The sequence below is a fragment of the Giraffa tippelskirchi genome, chromosome 2 (assembly GCF_054371585.1).
Source record: "Giraffa tippelskirchi isolate mGirTip1 chromosome 2, T2T-mGirTip1v1.2.pri, whole genome shotgun sequence".
NCBI lineage: Eukaryota > Metazoa > Chordata > Mammalia > Artiodactyla > Giraffidae > Giraffa > Giraffa tippelskirchi.
In genome coordinates, this window is record NC_137276.1 from 34,513,875 (window position 1) to 34,528,575 (window position 14,701).

The following is a 14,701-nucleotide window of genomic DNA, read 5'->3' on the forward strand; positions in this document are numbered from 1 at the left end:
TGACTGTACTTGGAGTTGCATTTTCACCATATTTTCCTAAGAATTAATGTTATGCAACACTGCCCGAAAGGCATCAGGGATATTCTTCCCTTTTCCCAACATTACAGCTAAGTCCTTATGTAAAGAGATGCTAGGATTTGGGAAACTTCTAGCTCATGATCACATTCTCCTGACAATTAGAAGCAAGCTGCCTCAGACCATGAGGCTTTCCTGCTCATGACAAGAACTGGTCGTATTATATTCTTGCCCAGAATGGCCTCCTCCCCTATCCTGAGATGGTCCCCCTCTATCCCAACCACCCCTCAAGTCCTGGCCATAATCACCAGCATGAAGCAGTCTGATCGCTCACCTGGATACTTCAGCTCCCACCATCTGTCACTCACACTGCACATAATTTCTGCCTTTTTTGGTATAGATTTGTGTCCCTGTCTGACTACAATCTAAGACTGGTAGCTTCTGGCAGCCACAGACTGTTACTCACTTTCCTTAGTGCTTTTCCACTATGGTCTCATGCTTCTGAGAAGTGCAGAAAACACATCAACTGAAAGATTGAATGTGTGAACAAATGCATTTGCCTTTCTCCTAAGTGACTAGCAATGAAGCTAGTATTGTCTCTCTTGTCTTTGAGATTCTCCCATGGTCAAGAAAAATATATTTTATTTCCATTGAGGAAAGTGAATTTATTTTGTATATCCAATTCTGAAAGAACCAAAGCATGGGATAATAATGTAAATTTTCATCATATATTGTTGTTCAGTCACTAATTTGTATCTGACTCTCTGAGATCCCATGGACTGCAGCCCACCAGGTTTCCTTATCCTTTACTAACTCCTGGAGTTTGCTCAAACTCATGTCCATTGAGTTGGTGATGCTAATTTCTTATTTAAAAGAGATGTTTGACACACCAATTTAAAAAAGAGAAGGTTACAGAATATTAGGTGCTCAGTAAATAAATCTTGAGTGAATGAATGAATGAATGGTTATAGGAAATTGGATAAAAACAGAAATGGTAGGAAAAGTAGAAAAAGAGTAGATGCACAAGAAGTTAAAGGAGACCTTGGCTAATTAAACTCTAAGTTAGAAATGTTTATTTTACTACAAACTTTAATTTGGTAATTCAACAAGTAGAGAGGCAAGGCAACTGGTTGAGAAGAAAACATACTTTAAAGACAGACATCTGGATTCTGACATCACTCAGCCACTGTGTGACCTTGGACAAGTGACTCAACCTCTCTGAGCTTCACTATTTTTTTAAAAAAATCTTTTAATTTTGAAGTAATTTTAGATTTACAGGAAAGTTACAAAAATACAGATAGTATCTGTACATAGTTCACCCAATTTCTTCCAGTGTTAGCATCTTTCATAACCATAGTCCCATTATCACAACAAGGAAGTCAACATTGATAAATTCATACAAATTAAACTACATGCATTATTAGAATTTCATCAGTTTCCCATCAATATCCTTCTTCTAGTCCAGGATGTAATAGGACCCCAAACTATATTTAGTTGAGCACAAAATTCCTGGTCTCTAGTTTTTGACAATTACCGTTCATGACCCTAACACATTTGAAGAGTAGAATGCCCTTCAAACTGGGATTGTCTGATTTTTTTTTCTCATGTTGTGGTTCAAAGCCCAGGCTCTGTGACCTGATTCTGTAGGTTTCAATATCGCTGTTGCCACCTACCACCTATGTGACCCTTTGAAAAGAATTTCATCTCCTCGTGTCTGTTTCCGTTTTGGTAAAATGGCGTTAATGACAAGAATCTGTCTCCCAAGGTTAGTTGTGAGGAACAAATAAGTGGCACATGCTAAATAATTAGCATGACAGTGCTAGATGTCTACTAGCAGTTCCTATGAATCACGGATCTCCCTTTGAGGAATGATGCTCAGGGCATCTCTGGAACACAGAACTGTTTGAGCTCTGCCTCTAACACTCTCTTCATCCACGGGGCCTCACTGTCATGATACAACCATCACCAGGGTCATGACTGACAGGCTATGGAGGCTGCAAGGTAAGCTGCTATGATTGGAAAGTGTTTAAGTAACAAAGGTTGATTGATCCTCTGCCAATCAGAGATATATGAGACCTAGGATATTCTCTTAGCATTTAGGCAGTTTACTAAATGACAAGGAAGCTACTGTATTTGTGGAATTCAACCAACCAACAACCACCAAACACACAGACTGAAATTCTGTGTTTTAATATTCAAGACAAGGAAATGAAGTCTAAAAGAAATAAAATATAGAACAGAAAGCTCCGGGTGTGGGGTTAGGCTATGGAGTGAAAGTAAAAGTCCAAGAGTGCAGTATCCCCTGACCCTAGCACTTCATAGAGACCTGCCTCCTTATCCTGTCCTTCATCCTTGGTTCAAGGTCACAGAGTGTCCAGCCATTGGCTCTTTTGCTCCCAGCAAGCTCCTAGACCTCTTACAATACCTCCCTTCTAGGTGTTCCCAGACTCTGGTCACACCTGTCCTTTTTAGAAGTTGCTTCTGGAAAGGTCTCAGAGGACTTGGAGGGACTTTCTGGGGCTGAGAAATTGATGGTATACAGACGTCAGGAATGAAGCAATTCATTGTCCTTCAAGACCATGTTTCTCCCAGCTCTCCTGACCCAGGTGTATTAGTGTTTAATTTCTGCGGGGGAGAACTGACAGTAGAAGATGGAGTGGGCTAGAAGGACCCCATGGGCAAGGGATCATGTCATCACACTCCAAATTAAGACACCTGGACTTACAAGCACCAGGAGGAAAGGAGGAGACTATTTGAAAATGAGCTCAGGGAGAACATTTTGACAAGGGCGTACAGAAAATGAAGGGTTCTGGTTGTCCAAAGGGTGAAAGCTTGTAGAACATGGTTATGCTATGGGATGGAGATTGGTTCAATTAGGTTGAAGGGTGGAGTGGAGTGAAAGGGAGGATGACAGTGTGTCTATCTCATTGCCTGGAGAGAAAACAGTCATCATGGAAGCGTCAAGACAGACAGGTAGATGAGATAGCAGTAACAAACAAACCTAAAAGGAGAAATGCCTAAAGGTCACTTACTAGCAGTTAGACAAAGACAAATATCATATGACATTGTTTATGTGTGGAATATAAAAAAAATGGTACAAATGAACTTATTCACAAAGCAGAAGTAGAGTCACAGATGCAGAAAACAAACTTATGGTTACCAGGGATAAAGTAGGGGAAGGACAAATTGGGTGATTGGGATGGACATACACACACTACTATATATAAAATAGATAATTAATAAGGACCTATTGCATAGCACAGGGGACTCTACTTAATATCCTGTAATGTCCTATAAGGGAAAAGAACACATGAAAAGATGCTCAACATCACTCATTATTAGAGAAATGCAAATCAAAACCACAATGAGGTATCATTTCACACCAGTCAGAATGGCTGCTATCCAAAAGTCTACAAGCAATAAATGCTGGAGAGGGTGTGGAGAAAAGGGAACCCTCTTACACTGTTGGTAGGAATGCAAACTAGTACAGCCACTATGGAGAACAGTGTGGAGATTCCTTAAAAAACTGGGAATAGAACTGCCATATGACCCAGCAATCCCACTGCTGGGCATATACACCGAGGAAACCAGAATTGAAAGAGACGCGTGTACCCCAATGTTCATCGCAGCACTGTTTACAATAGCCAGGACATGGAAGCAACCTAGATGTCCATCAGCAGACGAATGGATAAGGAAGCTGTGGTACATATACACAATGGAATATTACTCAGCCATTAAAAAAATACATTTGAATCAGTTCTACTGAGATGGATGAAACTGGAGCCCATTATACAGAGTGAAGTAAGCCAGAAAGAAAAACAACAATACAGTATACTAATGCATATATATGGAATTTGAAAGATGTTAACGATAACCCTATATGCGAGACAGAATAAGAGACACAGATGCATAGAACAATTTTATGGACTCTGAAGGAGAAGGTGAGGGTGGGACGTTCTGGGAGAATAGCATTGAAACATGTATATTATCATATGTGAAACAGAACACCATTCCATGTTCGATGCATGAGACAAGGGCTCAGGGCCGGGGCAATGGGATGACCCAGAGGGATGGGATGAGGAGGGAGGTGGGTGGGGGGTCCAGGAAGGGGAACACATGTAAACCCATGGCTGATTCATGTCAATGTATGGCAAAAACTATTACAATATTGTAAAGTAATTAGCCCCCAACTAAAATAAATAAATTTATAAAAAAAAAAAAGAAAAGAAAAAGACATACATATATGAATAGCTTATTCAGTTTGCTGTACAGCAAAAACTTACATAACATTATAATCAATTATATTTCAATTAAAAATTAACTAAAAATGAAAAAAAAAATCACTTACTAGTGATTCAATCACAACACATGTGAGAGTGGCTTCTTACCTCATTAAATCTCATCACAAGATCTTCGAGGGCATTGTGCTCTCCATTCTGGGAGGTAAGAATGGATGCTGAGATGGATGCTTTGAGGCAGGGCAGGGACCTCTGGCGTTCTGTTGTGCCCAAGCCCCGGGTCAAGAAGAAAAGATAGTCAACTGGCAAGACCCTTCGGTAAATATTTTGCTCCTGCTCCATCAGGATGCTGGCAACTTCCTCTGGGAACTGGATGAGGGGCTTCAGATCAATCAGTTCCTTGCTGATTCCAGCTGAACTTGAAGGAAGGGCACTGGAATTGGCCATAGAGGTGCCTGGTTGGCGTTCTGAAATAAAGCAACAGAAGCCATGGTTATACTGTGGTTGGTATCCCCTACCACAGATATTTGGGCTTCCCAGGTGGCGCTAGAGAATGCTAAAGAACCAGGAGATGTAAGAGACATGGGTTTGATCCCTGGTTTGGGAAGATCCCCTGGAGGAGGGCATGGCAACCCACTCTAGTGTCCTTGCCTGGAGAATCCCATGGACAGAGGAGCCTGGCTGGCTACAGTCCGTAGGGTCGCAAAGAGTCAGACATGACTGAAATGACCTGGCATGCACGCATGCACAGCAGATATTTACTTGAGAGCCATTCAGAATCTTAAAGCTTTCTCCCTAGATGTACACTGACAGATGAAGGGATAAAGAAGCTGTGGTGTATATATACAGTGGAATAATACTCACTCATCAAAGGAACAAATTTGAGTCAGTTGAACTGAGGTGGATGAATCTAGAGCATGTTATACAGAGTGAAGTAGATCAGAGAAAAATAAATGTATATTAACACATATATATGAAATCTAGAAAAACAGTACTGATGAATCTATTTGCAGGGCAAAAATAGAGACACAGATGTAGAGAAGAGACTTGTGGGTACAGTGGCAGAGGGTGAGGAGAGGGTGAGACAAACTGAGAGAGCAGCACTAGAACACACACATCACCATATGTAAAACAGGTAGCTAACAGGAAGTTGCTGTGTAACACTGGAAGCTCAACCCGGTGCTCTGTGACAATCTAGAGGGGTGGGCTGGGGTGGGGGGTGGGAGGGAGGCTGAAGAGGGAGGGGATATTTGTATACTTATGGCTGATTCACGTCATTGTATGGCAGAAACCCATAGAGCATTGTAAAGCAATTATCTTCTCATTAAAAATAAATTTAAAAAAAATCTTACAGGTTTATCAACCAAAGTTTCTGCTTGGTGAATAGCTCTATACTATCTCTCCTGTTATGGAGACCTTTCTGATATCTGTCTTTCCCCCCTCCCACTCTTTGGTTTCCCATTTTCAGAAGCAGGAGTGATCTGGCACACCATTCCCTTACCAGTTCACTGTGACACTCTGAAGAGTATTAGCGAAGGAGAATGTACTATTTGCTTCCTCATCCTCCAGGGCTAACCATCAGTCTGAAAAGGAATGGGGGTGGGTGCGGGCAAAGCAACTGAAATGGAAGCAGGAAGAAGGCTGTAGGGGGAGGAGGCCTATACACATATGGGGATGTGCACACTGTGTGCAAACACACCAGAGACCTAGGGACTCTCCGCACACCAGATCTCAAAACTGCATGGTCTACCCTGCCAGTATCCCACCCTCAAAGATGCCAGTTCCACTGAGATTTATCTGGGGGTTTGCAGGGACAGAGGGCTTCCCTGATGGCTCAGACAGTAAAGAATCTGCCGGCCATGCAAGAAACCCGGGTTCCGTCCCTGGGTTGTGAAGATTTCCTGGAGAAGGAAAGGATAACCGACTCTAGTATTCTTGCCTGGAGAATCCCATAGACAGAGGAGCCTGGAGGGCTATAGTCCATAGGGTTGCAAAGAGTCGGATACAAATGAGCGACAAACACTTTACTTTCAGGGACAGAACCACCTATACAAGTAAGGAAGAAATAGGTAATAAGGAGATGTATCTAAATAAATAAAATGAATTTTATTCCCTGCTTCACAACTGATAATAAGAAGGTGGTAGCAGGAAGGAAGGTAGCAAGTGCATTAGATAGAAGTCCCAAAGGCATTCATTCGTAGACTCAAAATTATTCCCTTAGCACACATTCACTTTGCCACAGTGGATATCTCCACCTTCCATCTTTTCCTTTCCACTGACTCTTCTTTACCTAGAGAGATGTTAGTTACCTTTATCCTTAAACACAAACCAGTAAAATATCCCTTCTCCCTTAAACTCCAGCTAGCCTTAACCTGCATTACCTACCTTCTCTAAAGGGTAGTCTACTTTCCCTGATTCCTTCCCTCTATGTATATGGCGACTATATCCAAAAAATCTAATCCAAAAATCAAGCCATGCAGTCTGTTCAAATTAATAAATCACCAAAGATGTGGATGGAACAGAAAAGTGGAAACCAGTTCTGTCTTAGAGGACAGTGTTGATGTGGAATACCAAATTATATCTGGTTCTCTCTAAGCTCATATTTGAAAATAATTAAAATAAGGCAGGTACTCAATCAAGCCTACAAGACCTCATTCTCCAACTTGCTGAATGGTTAAGAAAGTGACCAGATTTCCCCCAAACTGAGTCAGAATATGGCCTGAATGATGACAGAGGCAGATTTCAGTTTCTGATGCTGATAATTTATGTACAGTGGAATTAGCCATATATAGTAAAACTTCCCAGAAGTAACCAATTTTGAGACATGATTTCAAAGTATAGCATTCTGTGAAGGAAATAAAAGTAACTCCCTAATCTTATGAAACAGCTGCTTATTTAACTTATATGCAGAGTACATCATGTGAAAAAAACCACAAGCTGGAATCAGGATTGCCAGGAGAATATTAATAACCTCAGATATCCAGATGATATGACCCTAAAGGGAGAAAGCAAAGAGGAACTAAGAGCCTCTTGATGAAGGTGAAAGAGGAGAGTGAAAAAGCTGGCTTAAAACTCAGTATTCAAAAAATGAAGATCATGGCATCCAGTCCCATCACTTCATGGCAAATAGTAGGGGGAAAAAGTGGAAACAGTGTCTGACTTGATTTTCTTGGTCTCCAAAATCACTGTGGATGGTGACTGCAGCCATGAAATTAAAAGATGCTTGCTCTTCAGAAGGAAAGTGATGACAAATCTAGACAGCATATTAAAAATCAGAGACATTACTTTGCCGACAAATGTCCGTTTAGTCAAAGCTATGGTTTTTCCAGTAGTCATGTAAGGATGTGAGAGGTGGACCATAAGGAAGGCTGAGCACTGAAGAATAGAGGCTTTTGAATTGTGGTGCTGAAGAAGACTCTTGAGAGTCCCTTAGACAGCAAGGAGATCTAGCAAGGAGATCTAACCAGTCAGTCCTAAAGGAAATCAACCCTGAATATTCACTGGAAAGACTGATGCTGAAGCTGAAGCTCCAATAGTTTGGCCACCTGATGCGAAGAGCTGACCCACTGAAAAAGACCCTCATGCTGGGGAAAACTGAGAGCAAGAGGAGAAGGGAGTGACAGAGGATGAGATGGTTAGATTAATTCAGGAGGTAGATAGTATTATTATGTGATACTCACATAAGGTAACATAAGCGGTCAGCTGGGAAGTTGGGATTTGAATTAGGGGCTTTTTGACCTCAGAGTTTGTGTTCTTGATCACTCAGCATATGACCTTATGTGGCAACAGAATATCACATTGGCATTATGGATTTTAGAGGCATCGCAAGTGATTTCTGTTAGTATAAGTCAACTTCCTGTGCTTGCTTACTTGCAGTGGTCTGATAAGATGAACTCTTCAAACTCCAAAGGTAAGGATTCGATTCTAAAGAGTTGACAGTTCCATTCTTTGATCAGCCTGGAACCATTGTGTCAATCACAACATTACAATTACATTAGAATGTAGCAAACAGTAATGAAAAAGTGCCCTCTCCTTTCCTTCTTACAAATTTGTATGAAAGTTCCCATGCTCGAAACCAATATTTTTGAAAGTGTATTACACTGAATTTATGCAAAACATGGTTCCTTGGTTAATAATTTAGAGACATACTGGGTTAAACAAAGTTAAACAATCTTTCTTTTTTCTATTTTTAACTGCAGGACTTCTCAGAGCCTTTAATAATTCCCATTAGGGGACAAACTATCATAGCACACAGTAGCTATCCTCAATTTTGCTATCTGTCTCTATATCACTTATATGGGAGTTATAGTTTCCTCAAAACTTTTGTCAACTGGGGGAAATAGGGCCTTGGGTACTTGTGAGGTTAGTGGTTCCAAAGAAGCTTGGTCTGCCATATTGCCAAAGACAATATATAAAGGTCTATGTAAAGATCTGAGGGTAAGAGAGAACATCACTTATTTAGGAAACTGCAAGTCATTGCCCAAGGCTGTAGTATATATTAATAGAGATGGAGCATCTGTGTAGAAAATGAAGGAAGCTTTATTTTCTAGAAGGCACTACAAAACAGGTATGGCTCATGAAGGAACAATGGGGGTGGTAGGAGGATTCAAACATATACATGAAGAAATGTACACCTTAAACTTTTGGGTTCCTGGGTGGACCTATGCAATCACCCAACCTTGAAGGAGGAGAATCTGGGCCAAGTCTTCCCTTGAGGGATGCTGTGGTGAGAGACATCCACTTAACCCTTGGTTCCTTCTTTTCTATGACCAGAAAGCTCTGATCTTGGCTATAAACTTCTACTCCCAGGGACTGTCTACTATTTCATTGAACTTTTTTCTAATGTAATTTTATAGTATTAAAAAGATACATCAAAATGGTTATCTGAAAAATTCAGCCAGAGAACAAAATTCTAATCTTCTCATGGGCACAAACTGGTTTGGTATTTGAACAGTTCAGATTTTTCCAAATATTGCAGTATTGTTTTTGAAAAATTAGTTCAAATTGCAATTAGGAAAGAGCGAAGAAAAAACTTATTATATCTACTCTATCCATTTTTCTTTGATTTGAATTCATTTTGTAGGCAATCCTTTATTTTTTTAACTAAAGCCCTGGATTCATCAACCTCACCTTTAGTAGTCTTTGAGTGATGTGATTCCAGTCATATAAAATAAGATAGGAGAGGAAGGATGTTGATTTCTTTCTTTTATTTAAGATTCAAAGTTGACTTGCAGACACTAAATCTCAGGCAGAGTTGAAAATTGTTTTTCAACAGGGAAGTAATAGATTTAGATGGAGAAAGGTCAGCTAGTTGGTGATACTTTCTCATTATCTGTTATTGGTTTTCGGAGTAACAATCAATCTTGCAACAACTGTGTCTGGTCCTCAATTCTGCATGATTTTATGAGTTCACAAATCAATGAAGCATGTTATTTCTAAGTCATACTTTTTTTTAAAAAAAAGGGAAAAAACCAATATGCTTAGATTGACAATTAAACCATAGTCAGATAAAATACTTTATAAGTAATGGAAGAGCCTCATAGAAGAAGAAAATATGACAGAATTTCTATTAGTAAAAAATAACTTTGTGCTCACTCTGACTTCCAAAGAGATATGAGCCCACCATGAAAGTATTAAAAATTAGAGAAGTATAAAGAAGAAAATTAAAACAATCAATAATTCTACACCTACAGATAATCTCTGCTAATACTTTTGTTGTAGCAGTTCATATTTTTTTCTACAAATGTACAAAGCATTTACAAAATTAGGATCAGAACACATGCTTTTTTCCAAAGCAAACAAACAAACAAAAAACCCAACTTATTGTACAGTGCACATTTCCCCAACTTTAAAACTAGTTTTCTAATATTTGATCTTAATGGCTCTTTAGTAGTCAATGTTATGTTTACCATTTATATCATTATAAATAACACTGTGATAGAGTTTTTAAATGTATCATTATATGTGCTTATTATATTTTCCAATAACATTGAAACAGAGAAAAATTCCCCACCCACACTGGGAAATTTCCAGGGAGCAGTAATTTCTTTTCACAGCACATTAGTCAAATGTTTTAGCTGCATTTCTCATTGATCACCTATTGTTTCTGATTATTTTGGGTAGACAAAATTAATTGAGCCAAAATTCATATGGTAAACTATAATAAGATGCCGTGCTTACAGAGGAAAGTGGCATTACTGACTCAAAGTTAACAGGAGGGAAACTCTAGATTGCCAGTGACAATCTAATGCCCTTGTACCCAGCAGGCCATTCCTGATGGCCAACCCAGTAGATGTGAATATTTCTAGAGCAGAGCCCAAGCAGGTCACCTGAACACCAGAGTGTGATCTGGCTGAGCAACTTAAACCTATACTAGTTACCCTTAAGGAATTTTGTGCTTCTATTTTATACTGATAATCATCAATAATAATACTAAATAAATTATAATATCATTAAATAATGTATAATAATCACTACTTACTGTACGCTAAGAATTGCTGTAAGCTCCCTAAAGAGGTCTCACTCGGTCCTCACAAGCACTTTATGCCATAGCACCCTACACTATCACTTTTTTAAAGCTTATTTTTAAAAATTATTTATTTATTTGGGAGTACCAGCTCTTATCTGAGGCATGTGGGATCTAGTTCCCTGACCAGAGATTAAACCCAGGTCCCCTGCATTGGGAGCACAGAGTCTTAGTCACTAGAAAACCAGGAAAGTGCCCCTCTCCTATTATTATACTCATTTTAGCATGCAGAGACAGAAGTTACAGAACTTATTCAGTATCATCCTGAGATTAGCGATGGAAGCCGTGCCACATCAGTCTGACACCCACGTCCAGGCTCCCCAAAGCCTCTCTGGCTTGAAGGATTTGTTCCTCTTAGTGTCTCTATACAACTGGTTTCCTAGTGGTAGGTAAATGAGGTGGGACTCGGACCAAATGATCGAGCTGGAAGGACCTCATGCAGGGACAGCTAGGACAAATTTTCCACACCTTACAAATCAGGAAACAATGCCTCTAAGAGATCGAGCTTCTTGCCCAAGGTCACGGAGCTGATTATCGGCAAAGTTGGTCTCCGAGTCCCAGTCGAGTATTCCCTCTCTACTCCACTGTCTCCCCTACTTAGTGTGGTTAGAACCTCAGGTGTTGTACACTCTTGGGGGGAATCTCCCCCAGAGGAAGAAAGCAAGGTAATGGAGAGTATAATCCAGTGGTTACGAGTGGGGTCCTGGCAGTCACACAGGAATGGGCCTGCAGCCTAGCTTAGGCACTGACTTGCTGACTGACCTTGGGTAAGTTTTCTACAACCATGTCACAATGATGATGGGGAAATTAAAACGAGAAGATGCATGCAAAAACGTTTAGCACAAATTCAGCTATCAGTAGTTAGCTATTTTTTTATTGTCGTGAATTTACCCTTTGAAAGAGGAAGGAATCTTGGGGCCTTTCATCTTGGGAGTCAGATGGAGAGACTTAGTCATATATCAAACCATTTCAGGGTATGGAAACTTTTGCTTTGTTTTTATAACCTGCAACTTGTACCCTCTGGTATGGTGCCCATCATAATCAAGCATTTGTTAAAGATCCTCATTTATTCATATGAAAATATCCAGCACATTTTGCCATACATTTTAGTAATAGATCCCCCACTTTAAAAAAAGTCATCCCCTCCCCACCCCAAATTTGCTGTTCTTAACTTGGCAGCTGTCCCCTCTATGAACAGTCACATCCCTTCTAGTTTGTCATCATCAGCAAACCTCATGGAAAAGTCAGAATAGTCTCGGAGTTAAATCCTTTCATACTAAAATACTGCTGAGTTATTTATGTTCATTCTTTTTTTTAATTGAGATATAATTCACATACCATAAAACTCATTTTTGAAAGTATACAATTCAGCAGTTTTTCAGTATGTTCATGGAGTTGAACTGTCGTCATAGTTAGTTTTAGAACATTTTTATCACTGCTACTTTCCCTAAGGTTCAGCAAGTAAAAAATCCACCTGCAGTGCAGAAGACACAGGAGACGTGGGTTTGATCCCACATCGGGAAGATCCCCTGGAGAAGGAAATTGCAATCCACTCCAGTACTCTTGCCTGGACAATCCCATGGACAGAGGATCCTGGCAGGCTATAGTCCATGGGGTCACAAAGAGTCAGACACGACTGAACAATAATATTAGAATATATGCACACACATTATCAGTCATTTCCCCTGGCCCAACTCATATCAGCCCCCGACAACCACTACTCTTTCTGTCTCTATGGATTTGTACATTTTCTAAAACTGAATCATACAATATGCAGCCTTTTGTGTATGGCTTCTTTCAGTTATAATATTTTCAAGGTAAATCAATATTATAGCATGAATCAGTACTTCATTTCTTATTTTGGCTGAATAAGATTCCATTTTATGTATATACCAAATTTTGTCTATCCATTCATCAGCTAGTGAACATTTGTGTTGTTTCTACCTTTTTGATCATAATAATAATGCTATTACATATATTTGTGTAAAATCTTTTGTGTGGGTAAATACCTAGGAATGGGATTGATGGATCATATGATAACTCTGTGTTTAGCAGTTATTGAGGAACGCTCAAACTGTTTTCCTCAGGGACTGCACCAATTTACATTCCCTCAGCAATGTACACGGCTCCAATTTCTCCACATCCAGGTCAACATTTGTTTTCCTTAAAAATTTTTTAAAATTATAGCCACCCTAGTGAGTGTGAAGTGGTATCTTATGGTTTTGATTTGCATATTCCTAATCACTAATGATGTTGAGCATGTTTTCATATGCTTACTGGTCATTTGTATACTTCTTTTGAGAAATACTGATTTAAGTCCTTTGCGCAACTTTGAATTGGGTTGTTTTGTTGTTGTTGTTGAATTTTATATATATTCTGGATATTAATCTCTTATCATATATGTTATTTGCAAATATTTTATCCCATTCTGTGTGCTACCTTTTAGCTTTACTGATAGTGTTCTTTGACAAACAGGTTTTTTTAAAAAATGGAAATATAGTTGATTTACAATATTGTGTTAGTTTCAGGTGTACAGCAAAGTGATTCAGTTACATATATATTTTTTTTTTCAGATTATCTTCAATAATAAGTTATTATAAGACACTGAATATCACAAAATTTTTAATTTTGATAAAGTCCTATTTTCCATGTTTCTTCTGTTGACTGTGCTTTTGGTGTCATATCCAAAATGCATTGCCATATATAATGTCATAATGCTTTCTCCCTATGTTTCATAGCTTTAGGTCTTATATTTAGTTCTTTGATTTGTTTTAGGTTAATTTTTGTATACAGTGTAAAGCAAGGGTCCAAATTCATTTTTCTACATGTGTATCCAATTTTCCTAGCATCATTTTTGGAAAAACTTTCCCCACTGAATGATCTTTGTTGAAAATTTTTTGATCATACATGCAAGGGTTTACTTCTGGGATCTCTATTCCATACTTTTGGTCTATATGTCTGTCTTTATGCCAGTATGATTACTGTAGCTTTGTAGTAAATTTAGAAATTGGACGTGTGAGTCTTCCAATGTTTTTCACTTTTAATTTTTATTTTAAAAAGTTATTTTGGCTATTTTGGGACCCTGAAAGTGCATGTGAATTTTAGAATCAGCTTGTTAATTCCCCCAAAACAGCAGGTGGAATTTGGTAGGGATTGCACTGAATCAGTAGATTACTTTGGGGAGTATGGCCAGTTTAACAATATTAGTTTTAAATTCATGACCACAGGAGGTCTTTCCACTTATTGAAGTCTTTTAAAATTCTTTCAACAATGCTTTGTAGTTTTGAGTGCATGAGTCTTAAATTTCTTCTGTTAAATTTATTCCTAAGTATTTTATTATTTTTGACGCTGCTGTCAATGAAACAGTTTTTGTAAATTCACTATCAGATTGTTCATGGCCAGTGTGCAGAAATATGACTGAGCTTCTGTCTTGCAAGCCTGCTGGATTCACTTATTAGTTCTAATAGGAGTTTAGTGGATTCCTTAGGATTTTCTATATATGAGATCAGGTTATCTGATAACAGAGATAGTTTTACTTCTTTGTTTCCAGTTGGAATACCTTTTGTTTCTTTTTCTTACCTAATTGCCTTAGTAAGATCCTCCAATAAATGTTGAACAGAAGCGGTGAGAATAGATATCTTTGTCTGGTTCTGATCTTAGGTGAAAAATTCTCAGTCTTCCACTATTCCACATTATCTTAGCTGTGGGTTTTTCATAGACGCGCTTTATCAGGTTAGAGAAGCTCCCTTCTATTCCTATTTTGTGAAACGTTTTTATTGTAAAAGGGTATTGGATTTTGTCAAATAATTTTTCTGGATCTATTGAGATGATCATGTGGTTGTTATCCATTATTCTATTAATATGGTGCATTACTTTAATTTTCATATGTTTAACTGCATATTTATTTTATATTAATATATCA

At 38.7% G+C, this 14,701-nt stretch overlaps 1 protein-coding gene across 4 annotated transcripts in view; it reads right to left on the minus strand.

The window, feature by feature from the left end:
* The window catches only part of PLCE1 (phospholipase C epsilon 1), a 359,604-nt gene that overhangs the window by 150,172 nt on the left and 194,731 nt on the right, over window positions 1–14,701 (minus strand). For all 4 annotated transcript variants that reach the window (XM_081553509.1, XM_081553501.1, XM_081553520.1 and 1 more), the window contains one exon: window positions 4,404–4,720. In XM_081553509.1, coding sequence (XP_081409635.1) covers window positions 4,404–4,720 — 317 coding nt within the window. The remainder of the gene's footprint in view (window positions 1–4,403; window positions 4,721–14,701) is intronic.